General features: G+C 35.5%; 1 protein-coding gene across 2 annotated transcripts; it reads right to left on the bottom strand.

Moving 5' to 3' along the window:
* Positions 1-5,127: 5,127 nt before the first annotated feature.
* On the bottom strand, positions 5,128-6,820 carry LOC311077512 (microfibril-associated glycoprotein 4-like). Of its 2 annotated transcripts, none has more exons than XM_084106054.1 (6): positions 6,678-6,820; positions 6,485-6,549; positions 6,174-6,383; positions 5,997-6,093; positions 5,709-5,876; positions 5,128-5,576 (listed from the first exon to the last, which is right to left on the bottom strand). In XM_084106054.1, exons 2-6 carry the CDS (start codon positions 6,488-6,490, stop codon positions 5,320-5,322), a joined length of 738 nt encoding a protein of 245 aa, XP_083962180.1. In that variant the 5' UTR covers positions 6,491-6,549; positions 6,678-6,820; the 3' UTR covers positions 5,128-5,319. The 2 variants fall into 2 exon arrangements, with proteins under 2 accessions (XP_083962180.1, XP_083962179.1); XM_084106053.1 differs by having other exon boundaries at positions 5,770-5,876; positions 6,678-6,818.
* Between the last annotated feature and the right edge of the window lie 11,456 nt (positions 6,821-18,276).

The raw sequence follows: 18,276 nt of genomic DNA, 5'->3' as shown, positions 1-18,276 counted from the left end.
AAAGCGTTATCATCATGTAGTGACCTGATTCACTGATGTCATTCAGAGTGTAAATTTTTGACTATATGCTTGATGTCTTGTTTTATTATTGGCGATTGTAGCTCTGAGATTCTACAGTTTGTGATCCAACAGCAATATGAAAATTTTTTGAAAATACTTTGAGCGAAGAAGTTATTGTGTTTAAACGCACAGACATCAAGAATCAGCATATGAATCTCAACAATGGTGACAAAAAACAAACTAGTGACAAACAGATCAACTCTGAACATCACAAAAAAAGCTACTAAAGTCAGAACAAAACAATAGCAAAATAAAAGCCAGCAGAAAAAACAATGAAAATTACAGGACAATTCAGCTGCATAATTTATTCATGCTGCAGTGCATGATGGGAGCCACCAATCAGACACATCAATGGCTCACATCATGCACTGCAGCATGAATAAATTATGCAGCTACAATCGCCAATAATCAGGACTTTGAATTTCCATTCGGTACCAGCATTTCATCTGATTCTGAACTAAATTCTCTCATTGGCGTTCTATCACTCACAACTCTGCGCATGCGCTCCATTCCATGCCATCTTTACACCAAATACCCAGCGTCTCCAGGCAACCATTAACCATTAATCCAGCTAACAAAAATAAGTTGTCAGAACATTTTGCTAACATTCCCATTAGGTTAGGAAAACGTTATTTCGGAATGTTTTTTAAACATTGAAAACATCCAGTTTTTTTTATTGAGAACATTCCCTGCAGGTTATTTTTAGGTTTTATTTTATAACCCAAAGAAAACCTTCCTAGAACGTTCCCTGCAGGTTATTTTTAGGTTTTATTTTACAGTATATTTTAAAGAGAGCTTTCCAGAACGTTCCCTGCATGTTATAGTTTTTTTTATAACCAAAAGAGAGCGTTCCCATAACGTTCACTAACGTTCTTTAAAAGTTATGTATAAATGTTTAGACAAAACGTTCTGAAAACATTTCTAAAAAACTGGATGTTTTGAACGTTTAGAAAACATTAAAAAAATTATGTTTTCATAACATTTCCAAATGAGAAAACTTTAATACTTAAAAAAAAAAATGGTTGTTTGGATCATTCAGGAAACATTCAGAAATAACGTTTTCATAACTTAATGGGAATGTTAGAAAAACATTCTAAGAACATATTTTTGTATCTGAGAATGTTGTTCTATGAACGTTTTTTCTCAACATTATGAGAACATCAGTCAAGTACAAATAACATCACAAGGACGTTCAAAAAACTTTGTTCTAAGAACGTTTTTCTCTCAACGTTACGAGAATGTATTTTAACTCTATAAACATTATAAGAACGTTCCAGAAACATTATTTCAGGAAAGTTTTTTACTAACATTTACATAACTTTTACATAACGTTAGTGAAAGTTATGGGAACGTTCCCTGTTAGCTGGGTTGTGTTGTTCAGTCACTCTTTATATCTGTTAGATTCTTACGCCCCTCCTTTGGGTTACAGAAGAAATTTATATTGCAAAAGCCTTGATTCTTGGCACATAGCGTGTGTTAATGAAAGCTGCCTGTTTCTTTTGTCATTTATTAAACTGTTGTTTGCCTTTTATTTTGACAGGATAGTGGAGAAGCAGCAGGAAAGTACAGCATTAGCGCAACTCTGACATGATGACAATTTAATCTGAGTTCAATGATCATGAAACATCTATAAATCGTTGAGTCACTCGCATCTTCAACTGAAGTTTTATCAGTAAGAGCACTTGTTATTTCAGTCACTCTTGCACTGCACAATGTTGAAATACTAACTGGTGATAAGTTACATGGTTAGCAGAATACTCATAAACTATAAAAATAAGGGTAACACTTTACTTGAAGGGGTGTGCATAAGACTGACATGACACCTTCATAATCATGACATGACACATGTCATGAATATGAAGGAGGTTTTATGCATCTTTATGACAACTGTCATTAAGTGTCATTCGCTCAATTATGACATTTTTAATGCAAATATGACATTGTTTGAGATGTCTTTGTTATGACAACTTGACATTACCAAGACAACATAAATTGTCTTGTCCTCAACTACAGTGGTACAAATTGAATTTGTCATTAAAATGTCACTTTAATGACAAATTCAATTTGTACCACTACACTGTAAAACCTAACAGTAATATTAACTAAATACAATTGAGTTCACAGCACTCAAATATTACCGAAACTTGAATGACTGAAACAGAACTCAAACTGAATGAGTTATAGAACATTTCTAGATCCCAGAATGATAATTGTATAATTAAGTGATTAATTAAGTGATGATTGAGCATTAGTGATGAGCACCTGCTGTTAACAAGCAGAATCACTGAAGGAAAGAGAAACACAAGAACTACAACTGACTTCAGCCACAGCAAAATCAACTGGAGATAAAAGAAGACATTAAATATCTCAAGATCTCAGCAGAGGAGGATTAAACAACTCCACGAACAACATTACAAGCTTCACTTATTACTAAACAGTTTGACTTTATTACTGCCATTCGTCTACAGAAGTTCTTATTAGAATTAACAAAGGTTTAGAAGTTGATGATTTGAGTTTCATTTAAGGTCACCATGATGGAGATCAGCGCTTACTTTAGTTGAGCTCTTGACCCTTGACTATTGCACTTAAGATTTTCTTTGGCTGCTATAATTGAGTGTTTATAAAACATATTTGTTATGGCACAAAAGCCAAGGAAAAGTCTGATCTGGTGTTGATGGTGCAGGATTGTTGATGACAATCATCATTTCGTGACTTGATTCACTGATTTCATTCAGAGTCTGATCTCTGATTAAAAGGGCAACATATTAGTTTCACTCAAAACTGTGATTCTACAGCATAAGAGCTAGCCATGTTGAGACATCAGATAATGTCTAATAGTTGTGCATTAATAGTTGATAATAGTTGTGCACAAAAAGTTTCACAGAAAAGGTATTGCATTATTAAGACTCACACAGACATCAAGAATCAGCATATGAATCTCAACAATGGTGACCATTAAAAAATGATGCATGCTGGGTACTAGCATAATACAAAACTTATCCATGGCTCCCAGCATGCATTGCGGCATAAATCATTTTTTAATGGTCACCATTGTTGAGATTCATATGCTGATTCTTGATGTCTGTGTAAGTCAGCATAATACCATAGAGATTTTTAAAATCTGTTAATCACAACAATGGGCCTTACAGCAGAATCAGTTATACTATAATGAATAATACAAGTAATACGTCACCTATCTAATCAGAGATTAGGCTCTGGGAATGATCAGAGAATCAAGTCACTAAATGATGATTTTTATCATCTTAACACAACCACATGCTCATATTTTCTTTTGGCGTATGTGCCATAACAAATGAGTTTTATAAACACTCAGTTACGGCAGCCAGAGGAAAAACTGGTGTTATAAAGTCAAGGGTCAAGAGCCCAACTAAAGCAAACACGGATCACTATCATGGTGTCTTTAAATAAAACTCAATAAATCATTATCATCTAACCCTCTGTTCATTCTCAATAACAACTTCTGTAGACGCATGACAAAAGTCAAACTGTTTAGTAATAAGTGAAGCTGGTAATGCTGTTTGTGTAGTGGTTTAATCCTCCTCTGCTGAGATCTTTAGAGATTTAAACGTCTTTTATCTTGAGTTGATTTCATCTAAGGCTGTGGTTGGAAGTCAGTTGTAGTTCTTGTGTTTCTCTTTCCTTCATTGATTCTGCTCGTTAACAGCAGGTGTTAATCACTAATGCTCAATAATCACTTAATTAATCACTTAATTTATTGACTGCAATGTATATCTACTTTTAGTAAACTCAACTGAAATAAGTTCAGAGTACTCATAACTATTGTTTTTATAAACTTAATTGAATTGAGGCAATCGGTTTCCTCAAATGAAATGAGTTAGCTTAACTTGTTGGGTTTTACAATGAATTAAGGCAATCGGTGTCCTCAAATGTAATAAGTTAGCTTAACTTATTGAATTTGACTTTGTATTACTGTTTTAGTGGACTCGATTAAAATAAGTTCAGAGTACTCATAACTATTGTTTTTTTATAAACTTAATTGAATTAAGGCAATCGGTTTCCTCAAATGAAATGAGTTAGCTTAACTTGTTGGGTTTTACAGTGTATAGTTGAGCTCAAGAAAAGTATACATGACACTGTTATAAAATAATTTGACAGAGTATTAACACTTAATGATATTTTAATGACAAATTCAATTTGTACCACTGTAGTTGAGGTCAAGAAAAACATTCATGACATTGTGTGAGATGTCTTTGTTATGGCAACTTGACATTACTAGAACAACACAACCTGTCATAAATATGTCATAAACATGACATAGCAGATAAATTATCAAACTTAAGAAACCACTTAGCTTTATGGGTTAACATTTCATTAAAGTGTCATGTGGTTGGTTTTGACATTGGCTGTCATGAAGCCATTATAACATTTTAATGACAAATTAAATTTGTACCACTGTAGTTGAGGTCAAGAAAAACATTCATGACACAGTTATAATGGCCTCATGACAGCCAATGTCAAAACCAACCACCTGACAGTTTAATGAAATGTTAACTTATAAAGCTAAGTGTTTTTTTAAGTTTGATAGTTAATCTGCTATGTCATGTTTATGACATATTTATGACAATTTATGTTGTCTTGGTAATGTCAAGTTGTCATGACAAAGACACTGACAGGTTATGATGTAGCCTATTGGTTTATGTCAAGTTGTCATAACAAAGACATCTCAAACAATGTCATATTTGCATTAAAAATGTCATAATTGAACGAATGACACTTAATGACAGTTGTCATAAACATGCATAAGACCTCCTTCCTATTCATGACATGTGTCATGTCATGATTATGACGGTGTCATGTCAGGCTTATGCACACCCCTTCAAGTAAAGTGTTACCAAAATAAGTAAGTTCTTTTGTAAATATCACAATAATAAATATCTGTGCGACACACCAAAAAATGCCTAAAAATCCAACAGTTCGACTTTACTAAAATTTACATCTATTGCATTGTTTTATTGGAGATTTTTCAATGGAGAAATTATACTGATCAGTTTCAATAATTAACAAAATACATTGACACATAATGAGTTTGTTGCAGGAGTTTTTTTAAGTTTATTGTTGATTCATTTCAGATGTAAATTTAAATTGACCCAAAACTAAAAAGAAAATATACACAAAATATCAGCCAGATATATTCTAAATCACACAGTTATCAGATTAAAGGAAACCCTTTGACCTCAATTTATTTTCTTTCTCTCACTGTAATGTTTCTTCAAATGTCTAAGACACAGGTTTGATCTTCATGCTGATGGTTTTCATACCGACAGCGGCATTGTTCTTCCAGGTTGACCAAACATCTCCAATGGCGTGATGGGTGGGATCTTCCCCCCATATATACACACCGTTGGGGTTTGCATAGTGACAGGCTGCGTACCAAAATGCCCCGAGATACAGTTTGGCACAGTTCTTCTCATGGGTGTCTTGGTCTTTGTCAAAGGTGGTGAACTTCTGTCCATTATGGTAGGCCAGAGAGTCGCCTGCAGAGAGGAGGAGCATCATTGAGGACATTAACATTATATTTAGATGAAGAATATTTCAGTAAAATCCCAAAGACTTTTGAAAGTACATGAACTAGTGTACTCGAGTGTTTAAGTATGAAAGTGTCCTATCAGCTCCTCCATCCTTGAACCCTGAAACATGCAATTTATACCCGTCAGATTCAGGACCCACAGAGAAGGACGAGTACAGAGCAAAACCCTTCCTTCCAGTGAAGTCCTCCAGATCCACTCTCAGCATGTACTTTCTGTTACGTGTCAGCTGATACATGTTCTCCAGCCCTGTTCACACACACACACATGAAGAACACGTTCAACCAAACACTGGACATGATTATCAACACTTCTATCAAAACCATTTCTTGACACCAAATACCAGTGTTTAAAGCTGTGAGATCTTACCCAGCCAGTATTCGCCCTCGGTTGCCCCGAATCCTCTCTTGTACTGATTCCACGGCCGATAGAAATTCACACTGCCGTCCATTCTCATCTGAATCACCTGTGATGGGTTTATATAGAATATATGATTCATAATGTATGTTCTGATGTGTGTTTGATGATCTAAAGTCACATTCGTACCGTCCATCCTCCGTTGTCTTCATATTTCCCATCTGAGACCATGTGACAGTAAACCCAGACAGGAATGTCTCCTGCTGGATAGATGGAGTAAATCCCACTGAGCTTTTGTCCTGATTTATAGACATCAGAACAGTCGGCCGGCTTGGAAACATCAGCAACACAAACAGATGCCGTGAAAACAGAGAGCAGAGCCGCGACACACACCGTCATCTGGAGAGACACGACTGATCAAGATCCTCATTTATAATGATCAATTCACACTGAAATTATAATAAAAGTAAAACAGTCGCTGTAAATGCGGATGAACTTACCGCCATCGTCTCAATCTTTCCTCAGATGATCACTGCAGATTATAATCAATGTTTTATTTATAAATCTGGAAGAAATCAAAGCAAAAAAATCATCAGATTATTGGTGTTTGTGGGCATTTTTCTGAATTACACTGTTGTAGAAATGTCTTAATATTCTGTGAGGTAAAAGATGAAGAATGAAACAGTAACTCACCGTTTGTGTTGTGCCTTGTGTTGTTCAGTCACTCTTTATATCTGTTAGATTCTTACACCCCTCCTTTGTGTTACAGAAGAAATTTATATAGCAAAACCCTTGATTCTTGGCACAAGCGTGTGTTAATGACATTTATTAAATTGCTTTTTGCTTTTATTTTGACAGGATATCTAGCTATAAATTGTTGAGTCACTCGCATCTTCAACTGACCTTTTATCAGTAAGAGCATCTGTCATTTCAGTCACTCTTGCACTGCGCAATGTTGAAATACTAACTGGTGATAAGTTACATGGTAAGCAGGCTTGAAACTCAAAGTCATACAGTTTCCAAAAACTGTGCAAAAAATGTCCATCCTTAACCGTTTCATAGTGGTCACTACAGTGGACAGCTATTCAAAAAGCATTTTCTTGCATATGCATGGGTTTTCATGGCACGTCAACCTCTACAGTGGACCCCAGTGCATCATCCTCTACACTGCTACCAAGTGGAAAGCCGTTGTGTGTCGATTTTTTTGCCCTCCAAACCAAGATGGCCAACAGCCAGTCAGAAATCCCAAGTTGCTCAGGAATATCCACCCATTCCTTCTATCCTAGGAGACTCTTGCAAGTAAATAAAATGTTGTGGCATCAAGCAATATCTAATAAGTCATATCACAGTTACATTTTCCAAGTATTTTTAGATTGGGAGAAAATTCTGATTAATCATCTGATTAATCATCACTATAGTGGACCTCATGCATCACTAGCTGTATTTCAGCTGCAATTCATACTGTAACTGATGTTCTTGAAAATACTTAAAGGGATACTTCACCTCTGGAAAGATGAATGTGTATTTAACCCCCTGAGGTCGGCGGTATCGCCGGCGATACCAGCTCGCTTTTTTTTTTTATCAGTGTAAAAGAAACTCATAAATACTCTGTTGACTTTGATTTTTCATAGGAGTTTCGTACATCAATCGATTCTGTTAAATATGTATTATTTTTGTGTATACTCACAATAAAAACAAAGTGTGGTGCTTTTCGCCAAATAAAGAAAAATAAACACGAAGCGAGTTCTGCCTTCTCTCTGTCAGTTAAGTCCATTCTGAAAAGCGTCCGAAAATGAACTGTAACTCAGCGAACTACTTCTCACACAGACACGTGAGATATGTCTTTATGAAGCTTGAAATCTCTTCTTTTAAATGAAGTAATTTATATAAAAAATAAATGTTTTCAACTCATGTAATTCGTTTTTTAAAGCAAGGAGAGGTACACTGTAAAACCTAACAGTAAAATTAACTAAATACAATTGAGTTCACAGCACTCAAATATTACCGAAACTTGAATGACTGAAACAGAACTCATACTGAATGAGTTATAGAACATTTCTAGATCCCAGAATGATAATTGTATAATTAAGTGATGATTGAGCATTAGTGATGAGCACCTGCTGTTAACAAGCAGAATCACTGAAGGAAAGAGAAACACAAGAACTACAATTGACTTCCAGCCTCAGCGAAATCAACTGGAGATTAAAGAAGACATTAAATATCTCAAGATCTCAGCAGAGGAGGATTAAACAACTCCACGAACAACATTACAAGCTTCACTTATTACTAAACAGTTTGACTTTATTATTGCCATTCGTCTACAGAAGTTCTTATTAGAATTAACAAAGGTTTAGAAGTTGATGATTTGAGTTTCATTTAAGGTCACCATGATGGAGATCAGCGTTTACTTTAGTTGAGCTCTTGACCCTTGACTTTTGCACTTAAGATTTTCTTTGACTGCTGTAATTGAGTGTTTATAAAACATATTTGTTATGGCACAAAAAGCAAGGAAAAGTCTGATTGGGTGCTGATGGTGAAGGACTGATGATGACAATCATCATTTAGTGACTTGATTCACTGATTTCATTCAGAGTCTGATCTCTGATTAAAAGGGCAACATACTAGTTTTACTCAAAACTGTGTTTCTACAGCATAAGAGCTAGCCATGTTGTGACCATCAGATAATATGAAGGATTTTACAAATAGTTGTGCATAAAAAGGTTCACAGAAAAGGTATTGCATTACTAAGACTCACACAGACATCAAGAATCAGCATATGAATCTCAACAATGGTGACCATTAAAAAATGATGCATGCTGGGTACTAGCATAATACAAAACTTATTCATGGCTCCCAGCATGCATTGCGGCATAAATCATTTTTTAATGGTCACCATTGTTGAGATTCATATGCTGATTCTTGATTACTGTGTAAGTCAGCATGATACCATAGAGGTTTTTAAAATCTGATTGTCACAACAATGTGTCTTACAGCAGAATCAGTTATACTATAATGAATAATACAAGTAATACGTCACCTATCTAATCAGAGATTAGACTCTGGAAAAGATCAGAGAATCAAGTCACTAAATTATGGTTTTTATTATCTTAACACAACCACATGCTCATATTTTCTTTTGGCGTATATGCCATAACAAATGTGTTTCATAAACACTCAGTTACAGCAGCCAGAGGAAAAACTGGTGTTATAAAGTCAAGGGTCAAGAGCCCAACTAAAGCAAACACGGATCACTATCATGGTGTCTTTAAATGAAACTCAATAAATCATTATCATCTAACCCTCTGTTCATTCTCAATAACAACTTCTGTAGACACATGACAAAAGTCAAACTGTTTAGTAATAAGTGAAGCTGGTAATGCTGTTTGTGTAGTGGTTTAATCCTCCTCTGCTGATATCTTTAGAGATTTAAACGTCTTTTATCTTGAGTTGATTTCATCTAAGGCTGTGGTTGAAAGTCAGTTGTAGTTCTTGTGTTTCTCTTTCCTTCATTGATTCTGCTCGTTAACAGCAGGTGTTAATCACTAGTAACTAGTAATTTGAAAATACTACAGGTTTTCTACTAATACAAAGCTTAATGCTAAATCCTGAAGTATCCCTTTAATCTGCAGTAACTTTTTTTGACTGTAAATAAAACTTATAATAAATTGTAATAAATAAATAAATTGTGTTATTAGAATATATTTTGCATTAACATCAAAAAAGTAATGTGATTACATAATGTATGTGTTGCGGTACGTAGACACAGGAGAGGAATATGGATGGTGAAGATTCTTTGTAGTCAACGAGAAGAGCGACTTCCGTCGGGGAGAGCTGAATCTTTATTTGGGGCAGGACTTTATTTGGATGGGCACACCATGCGGCCAATCACATGGGAGGACAGACTAGGACAGACTTTATCAATGCAAAAATGTTCTCCATCAAATCAAATCAAATCAAGTATATTTGTATAGCGCTTTTCACAATACAGATTGTATCAAAGCAGCTTCACAGTATGAAAATTAAAATAAAATAATACAACAAGGTTTGTTTCTAGTGGAATGTATTGATTGATAAAATAAAAATTAAATATCCCCAAAATAAAATTGAACTCCATGAACACCTGCGATTACTGATAAAGCACCTAAGCACCTACAGCACTTTAAAGAAAGTCAAGGGTCAAGAGCCCAACTAAAGCAAACACTGATCTCCATAATGGTGACCTAAATGATCACTTATTTTCAATAAGACATCAACATCTAAACCTCTGTTAATTCTCAATAAGAACTTCTGTAGACGTGACAGACATAAAGTCAGTCTGGTTAGTAATAAGTGAAGCTGGTAATGCTGTTTGTGGAGTTGTTTAATCAGATCTTCAGAGAGTTAATGTCTTTTATCTTCAGTTCATCTCTAAGGCTGTGTCTGAATAAAGTTGTAGTTTGTGTTCTTATTACTCTTTCGAAAGATGATTGAAACAATGTTTCAGGAACATCACACTAACCTTTAAAGGAACACTCCACCGTTGTTTGATTTTTTTTTTCTTTGTAATGTATTGAAGACAGGAAACCGCATGTGGTTGAACTGAACTCTCTTTACTTGTGTGTGTCTATCTAACACAGATGGTGACGCAATGGCGCCTCACAGTGTTCACCAATTACACTACAACATGTACACATAATACATGACATCTCCCTTTTTTTATATATTAACATAACTTGCACACAATAATAAACTTAAGTTACTCTTAAGACTTGGCACTATACTGAATTACTCCCGGTACCTACTAGGCACTCTGATAGGCCTACCAAATCTTGACAGTCTCTCATTACCCATGGCACGAAATTGACTATTTCCTACAGGTGAACTCTTGGCATTCTCAGACGAACAACTTGCACTGGCTTTATTGTCCACATTGTTTTCCTGCTCTGAAATCTGCTCAATATCAGGTGAAGGAACAGGTAAGTGGAACAAGTCTTCCACAGCTTCAGTTTGAGGTGAAGGACACACTGTCTCCTTTGTTTTCAGCAAACCTCTTCTATTCCTTCTAAAGATGTGACTGTCTGGTGCTTGAACAATGTAAGATCTTGGTTGTTGAAGTTTGTCAAGAACCACTGCAGGTTGCCATTTGCTATCCTGTCTAATTCTCACTTTTTAATTTTTCTTCAATTCCGGTAGCTTTCTTGTCCCACGATCAAAGTATTGCTTTTGTTTGACTTGCCTGTGACTCAGTCTGTTACGCACCTGTCTAAAAACCTTGGGCATCAGCAGTTTCTTTGACACTGGAATCTTTGACTTCAATCTTTTTCCCATGAGTAGGGGTGTGACGGTTAGTATATAACCGTGAGACCGACAGTTATAGTTGAACACCGTCATTAGAACTCTATAACCGCCAAAACCGTGTTATTAAAATATTTTTTACAAACATTTTTTATCAAAAATTATTTCCGTTTTTTAGATAGGATCATAAGATGCGCAATATATCGGGAGACATGGTTTTTACCACAAAATGAAGTTTTGTAAATCGTCAGACATGATTTTTACCACTTCATTAAGTTTTGCTTTGTAGAAAGCCTTTGTAGCATCTGGATCAATCAGACACACACATATTATTCATTTATTTAATGAATATTCCAGCAAACTCACTCTCCCAAATAAGGCCTGTGAAACGTTCCCCAAATGAAGCTAACACACTGGCAGGACGCAGTGTCTTGTTACAGGACACACACTGAGACTGGGTTTTATGACGGTAAAGAATGTCCTGAGAGCTGTGACTCTCACTTAAATTCTTGCAGAGGAAGAGAAATAAAAACCCTGTTAATCCTATATATATTCTATATATAACCACTTGATAAATGTGTAAACATGTATCTAATTTTCCCATCTCATGATTTTCCCTTTTATGTGGCGTTTGTATTCTTGTAAACTCAATTGGGTTAATGTTTCAAACTTTGCATATTATGGTTAACCAACATTATATGTGCGGCATGTTTGGTCTCTAAAAAATCCAATCTTCGTCTCCGATTTGTTAATGTACATTACATGTTGCTAACTTTGTGATGCATTAGTATTATAAGAATCTTAAAGATTCTTTTCTTAAACACCCAATGAAAGTACATATTCAAATGCCCTGCTAGAACACAAAGGGTCGTAAAATTTCCCCCCAAAGGGAAATCTTCTCATTGGCTCTTGCACCTCCAGAGGTTGTGCCATCTTCACGCTTTAAAGTCACTGATCAGCTTTTAGCTCCCTCTTACTCTCTTACTCCCTTTCTGAAATGCTGACGTGAAGATGATGCTGAACTAGAAGCCTCTAAGGACCCACCAAGCTTGTGCCAGGCTGCGGCCTTGTCTTTCCATTCACCAAAGATACTCTGACTACCACTGGTTCTCTCTCATCAAGACCACATCAGCAAAGATCAACTGGAGCCTCAACAAATTGCATCAGGACGGTTTAATTCAAATGGGCGAGACATGCAAGTATCAAACTTAGTCTCATTATTTGATACATTAAGTATCCTTACCCCTTTAAAGAAGGGCGTATAAACTAAACTGATAGTTTGCTCAAGGCTGTTGATCTGCTGAATTTTAAACAATACTATAACTTCTTGCTTTTCTGTATTCTGCTTCAGCTCTTTTTCCCTTGGTAAACTGTATGCATGTATGTGTGTGTATGTTAGAGTAGTTTAAGTGTTTAGACTAGTTAATACAATCTTGTTCATGTTACACATAAAGTTGTCCGTGTCTCAAGCTCATAACTGGAGTCACTAATCATTTAGATCTTGGTTACTGCTCTTAGTAGTATTGTAAATTAACCCTCTGGAGTCTGAGCGGTTTTCTGGGCCCTGGGGGTGTTCTGACATGCTCTGACATTTGTGCTTTTTTCAGTTGCTTATAAACATATTAATGGCAAAGGTGTAAATTCACTCTATATAGCACAAACAGGACTACAATAATATGTGAGCCACATGTATGTACATGTTTTCATTTTTGAGAGAATAATGTTTATGCATGGTTATCGAAAAAACTAAAAATTAAAGTTTTTGAAATAAGGCCACAAAACACATACTAAATATTTGGCAATAAGACTTTTGACTAATGGATGTCCTCGCCTAGAGTTTTTTCTTCAAAATTATGTGAAAATAGTCTTGCTTTATCGTTCACATAAAACCATACATTGATTTAAATTGATGTAAAACAGGTTTTGCTTGGAAAGCCAATATGCGAGGGGGGCGTGAACGAGGAGTGGTTTACACCTGAGAAATACAATGTCCCACCCACTCTGCATAATTAGCCATTCATTCAGGTGTGACACAGTGACTGAGCCACAGTGCAAGGACAAAAGATATATTTAGAAGAAGACTTATATTGACCATTTAAGATTTTGCTTACATCTATCTTGTAAATATGTTTTGCTATTTTATTAAAAAGGTTACAATTACAACAATAATTACAATTTCAACAATATTTCAAGTGTACTCTTTCTTTGTAAAAAAAATGATTATAGGCCTACATTTTATCTATGTATTCATTAGTTTGAATATAGCCAACATTGGAACAGCTAACATCTTAGTTGATGACTTTATTTTTGACAAAAATAGTATTTTATATATAGAAATTGCTAAACAAAAGCTTATTTGACGAGGCAGTATATTCTACAGTAAAAACTGTACCCAAATCTACTAAACAAAATGTTGTCTTTCATATTTCGCCTGACTGCAACGTTGTTTTCATGAAATATTAGGGCATATTGTTAATTTGCAGTTTAATACGTTGCTTATACAAATAGCCTACATTTTATTTCAACATATTTCAGTCGATTTTTACTCATCTCAGTATAGCAATACAGTTTGCTAAAACATCATCATTCATTCACACACGCGATTTAAATTTAAACTGTCTTTGCCAGCTGTGGTAAACAGCGCGCATCTCTGCCGTTTATTCATTCATAAACAGAAACCCACGTGAAGAAATTCACGTGAGAAGGAAAAAACTTACTAGTATTCCTCAGCTCGCTCCTCGATATACCCGCACTTCTGAGGGACATTTTCCATTATTATTATTCCTCACAGCGCTGCAAGACGGTGTAAACAAGTAATGATCTGAATAAACTTGTGAGTTTTCTCGAGCTGTATGGGGGCGTTCACAGGATTGCGCTTGGATTGCCTCAGCCATTTGCGTTTGAATAGCGCGCGCTCTCCGTGGGCGTGTCACATTACATCTGAATTAGCTGTAATGAGGTCGACTGGAATCGCTCTCTTTTAATACAGATTTCACAAGATGAGAATATTTGTTTTTTATATAAATTACTTCATTTAAAAGAAGAGAATTCAAGCTTCATGCCTGTGTGTCTGTATGTCTGTTTGACTGAGTATTCGCTGAGCTACAGTTCATTTTCGGACGCGTTTCAGAATGGACTTTACTGGCAGAGAGAAGGCAGAACTCGCTTCGTGTTTATTTTTCTTTATTTGGCAAAAAGCACAACACTTTGTTTTTATTGTGAGTATACACAAAAATAATACACATTTAACAGAATCGATTGATGTATGAAACTCCTATGGAAAATCAAAGTCAACAGAGTATTTATGAGTTTCTTTTACACTGATAAAAAAAAAGCGAGCTGGTATCGCCGGCGATACCGTCGACCTCAGGGGGTTAAGAACACGCGTGTTTCAAAAACAAGATAACCTTAGAGCAAGCATGTTTCCAACACACTATAGCTTTAAGAACGGCATGTTTCCAAGAACTAGAAAGACCAAGCGTGTCCGATACCCAACAGAATAATTTATAATCAATTATTTTTTCAACAAGCATGTTGCCAATACCCTGATTGCTTTTAGCGAAGAGCTTAAAAAGGAACTTAGCTTTGTGAAGTCTTTCAAAAATGAATGAAGAGCGAATTACGGCCAGCTGCAATGTGGATGCTCTTAATATCCTTCTTCATGTGGTGAGTGCAGATCTAATCTGAACTTGTTCTTGAGTCAGTATATCTTCAGTGAGTCCTGTGTCAATAATGCAGCAATGCGAGAAGCAATGCAAACTGAGGTCACTTCCAAATCAGGCAGCTTAAGATCAATGCGGCAAATTCGCGTGTTCATGAATTTCACAAACTTGAATGAATCTGAGGTGAAATTCTTATGGGGAACGAATTCCTCTCGCTAAATTCCCAACTGCCCGATTCCTTGTGAGATGATGCAGTTTGCCTGCCGAATTTCGCCATTTAATGCTGATAATACTGAAGGAGCTTATACTGTATATGTATACAGTGATAGGCATCGTATTCCTATAGGTAGACGTGGATCAGCTGAGAGTCACTGATGTGAGCTTGACTAACGTAACCTGCCAGAACTGACGCTACGCTTGATTTTTGATGCTGGAGCCTCTCTGGAGTCTGTACAGAGACACAAACGAGCTGTTTAAACAGGACGCGTCAAAGTAACTGATCGCCAGTGGGCGGGGCCTATAGTGTAATGATGTAAAACTATTTGTTGATGTCTTGCTCTAGAGGCAGTCATGTGCAAATGTATTTGCCCAAGTGATGTCACAAAACATCACAATATCCTAATGAGGATTTTGTTTTTGTTTTTGTTTTTTGTTCAGAGGACGTTTTAAGCTGTGAAACTTGCAGGATGTTTCAAATGTACAAAGACCTTTTATGTCAAAAGAATGAGGAAAACTTGATGTCTCATGTCATGACCTCTTAAAAATGATTCCTTTATGAGAGAGAAAAGATTTAGCCTACACTGTTAGACCTTACCGGGTTTTTTTACAGTAAAATACTGGCAACACTGTTGCCAGTAAACTACTGTTAATTGTACAGTTCTTTACTGTAGTATAGTTTGTTTCTGTAAAAATGCACTAAATTCTAATTCAAATGAACTTGCAGAAACCGACTGCCTTAAATTGACCAACTGTCATTTAAATGTATTAACTAAAATTTATAATGCATTAATAATCTGAGCAAAGTATTACTGTTAACTTCTTTCATTTGAGACCACTGAAAAACTATTGTACATAAAAAGATTTCCACTGGACCAGCAACTACACAGTCACCGCCTGTTAAATAAAGCAACATGCAGCAAATCATCAATGTTTGTAGATCTTCTCCTGGACTGAAGCACAGGCTCTACTCTTCTGCACAATGGTGACCCAAAAAATACATTTTACAGTAAACTACTGGCAACAGTGTTGCCAGTATATACCTGTTTTATAACTTACAGTTTATTACTGTTAAAGTACATTTTGTGGGTGTGTCTTTTTATCTTACACTGTTAACCCTTTCAACCCCACAGGGAAATCCACACTACAACGAGTAAAAAGTAACATTGAGACAGTGTTCAGTGAAATAATTAAGGGAATATGTAAGTGATTGTTGAGCATTAGTGATGAACACCTGCTGTTAATAAGTAGAATCACTGAAGAAAAGAGAAACACAAGAACAGAAAATAGAGAAACACAATAACTACGACTGACTTCCAGCCATTACACATTATTACACTTATTATTAACCAGTATGACTTTATTTCTGTCATACAGAAGTTATTGAAAATGTTTGGTTTGAAGTTACCATTATAGAGATCAGTGCTTGCTTGAGTTGGGATGCTGATGCTAAAGCATTTGTTTTTCTTTTGCTGCTTGAGCTGTGTTTTTGTAAGTCACACTTGTGCGCACACAGTTTATGAATGATTGCGGTTGTAATGTTTATGATGATAAAATCATCATATTGCCTGTTCATTCACTGAGGAATTAGCTCTTATTCATTCAGAGTTTTATCCTCGATCAAAAGTGTTACATTAGCACCACTGTGAAACTACAGCAATAAATTACTATGACTTATTTTGTTAACACATCATGCATAAACCAAAAAAAAAAAAAACAGAGCTACACTATGTTTTAGAAACACAGAGATATCACAATTTAGCACATTAATCTCAACAATGGTGGCAATATTTCTTTTTTATTATTATTATTCATGCAGCAGTGCATGCTGGGAGTTTTATATTATCCTGGAACCCAGCATGCATTGCGACATGAAACTTTTCACCATTGTTGAGATTCATATGCTGATTGTTGATGTCTGTGTGTGTCTGAGCCAAGACGGAGTAAAATAAAATTGAATGCACTATATGATTACGATAATCTTCAGAAGACCTGATTACTGAAATATTAATTTCATTTTGTAGATACACAGATTTATGCTAAATATGACATACCCATAATTTCAATGAATATACAGGAAAAATCTGAAAAGCAGACATGTCCAAGACGATTGTGACATCATCACAAAAAAGTAAAAACACCTGATCATCTTCCTCTTGACTTTTTCTTGCCATAACAAATGTGTTTTATAAACTCACTGTTACAGCAGCCAGAGAGAGAGATGAATGGTAAGAAGTCAAGGTACAAGAGACCAACTAAAGCAAATACTGATCTCCATCATGGTGACAATTTTTTTTATTATTAACTAAATCTCTGTTAAATCTCAACAAGAACTTTTGTACATGTATGAAATAAATAATCTAACAGTGTAGACTAAGGTCTAACAGTGTAGACTATGAGATAGATTATAAAGAACTACCTTTGAAAACACTGCAGTAAAGTAAAACTACATCTAAGCATATTTGTAGTCTGATGTAGAATGACTGCAGTACAGATGTATTTCAGTCTAATCACCTTCCCAAACTTTAACTGAAGGACACTACAGTACAAATATAGTTCAGTGTGGTTCATTTCCAGATCAGAGTTCATTGCAATGCAAGTTAACCTCTGTTTTAAACTCGCATTTCAGCAAAAGGAACTAGATTGCATTTAGTGTGCACAAACTGTTTTGTGGTAGTTTTCATATTGAACTGTAGTTGTTGCCATGACAACTGTGTGTCTGTTTCTGTTACCATTTTTCGCCACAGCTGCTGGCACAACGAAAGAAATCATATTTGGAGGCAAGGAATTGATCACTCCTTTTACAGTTTTGTTTTTGTAGACAAACGCATGCCTTGAAGAGTGGATGACTTGTTTACTCGGTTTTAGGCTGCGACCATATTAATCCTTATACATTTCAAAACAAATGTTTCTACTCCACACTGAGACAGTGTTTTTGTTCAGCAAAAACAGCTTTTTGAAGATGCTCTTCCAAGTGTTGCTCTTCCATGTTCTTCCATGTTGAAAAATATCTTGTAGGACAGGAAATATGGTAATAATTTGCATTTTGATCTGGAACCATATTATTGAGCTTTTATATTGTTTTATGCTGGTGCTGTAAAAGGTTTAAGCATTTTTAGATGATTTAGTGTAGACAGACA

The sequence above is a fragment of the Abramis brama genome (genome assembly GCF_963993115.1).
Source record: "Abramis brama genome assembly, chromosome: 2".
Classification (NCBI taxonomy): Eukaryota; Metazoa; Chordata; class Actinopteri; order Cypriniformes; family Leuciscidae; genus Abramis; species Abramis brama.
Note: the sequence above shows the minus strand (reverse complement) of the source record. Positions and strands in the feature narration are given on the sequence as shown.

What these genes read in the sequence shown, in the direction of transcription:
- LOC311077512 (XM_084106054.1), bottom strand. An exon ending in AAGACAACGGAGGATGGACG is followed by an intron (nt 6,094 to 6,173) that starts GTACGAATGTGA and finishes AACCCATCACAG; the next exon opens with GTGATTCAGATGAGAATGGA. An exon ending in CGAGGGCGAATACTGGCTGG is followed by an intron (nt 5,877 to 5,996) that starts GTAAGATCTCAC and finishes GTGTGTGAACAG; the next exon opens with GGCTGGAGAACATGTATCAG.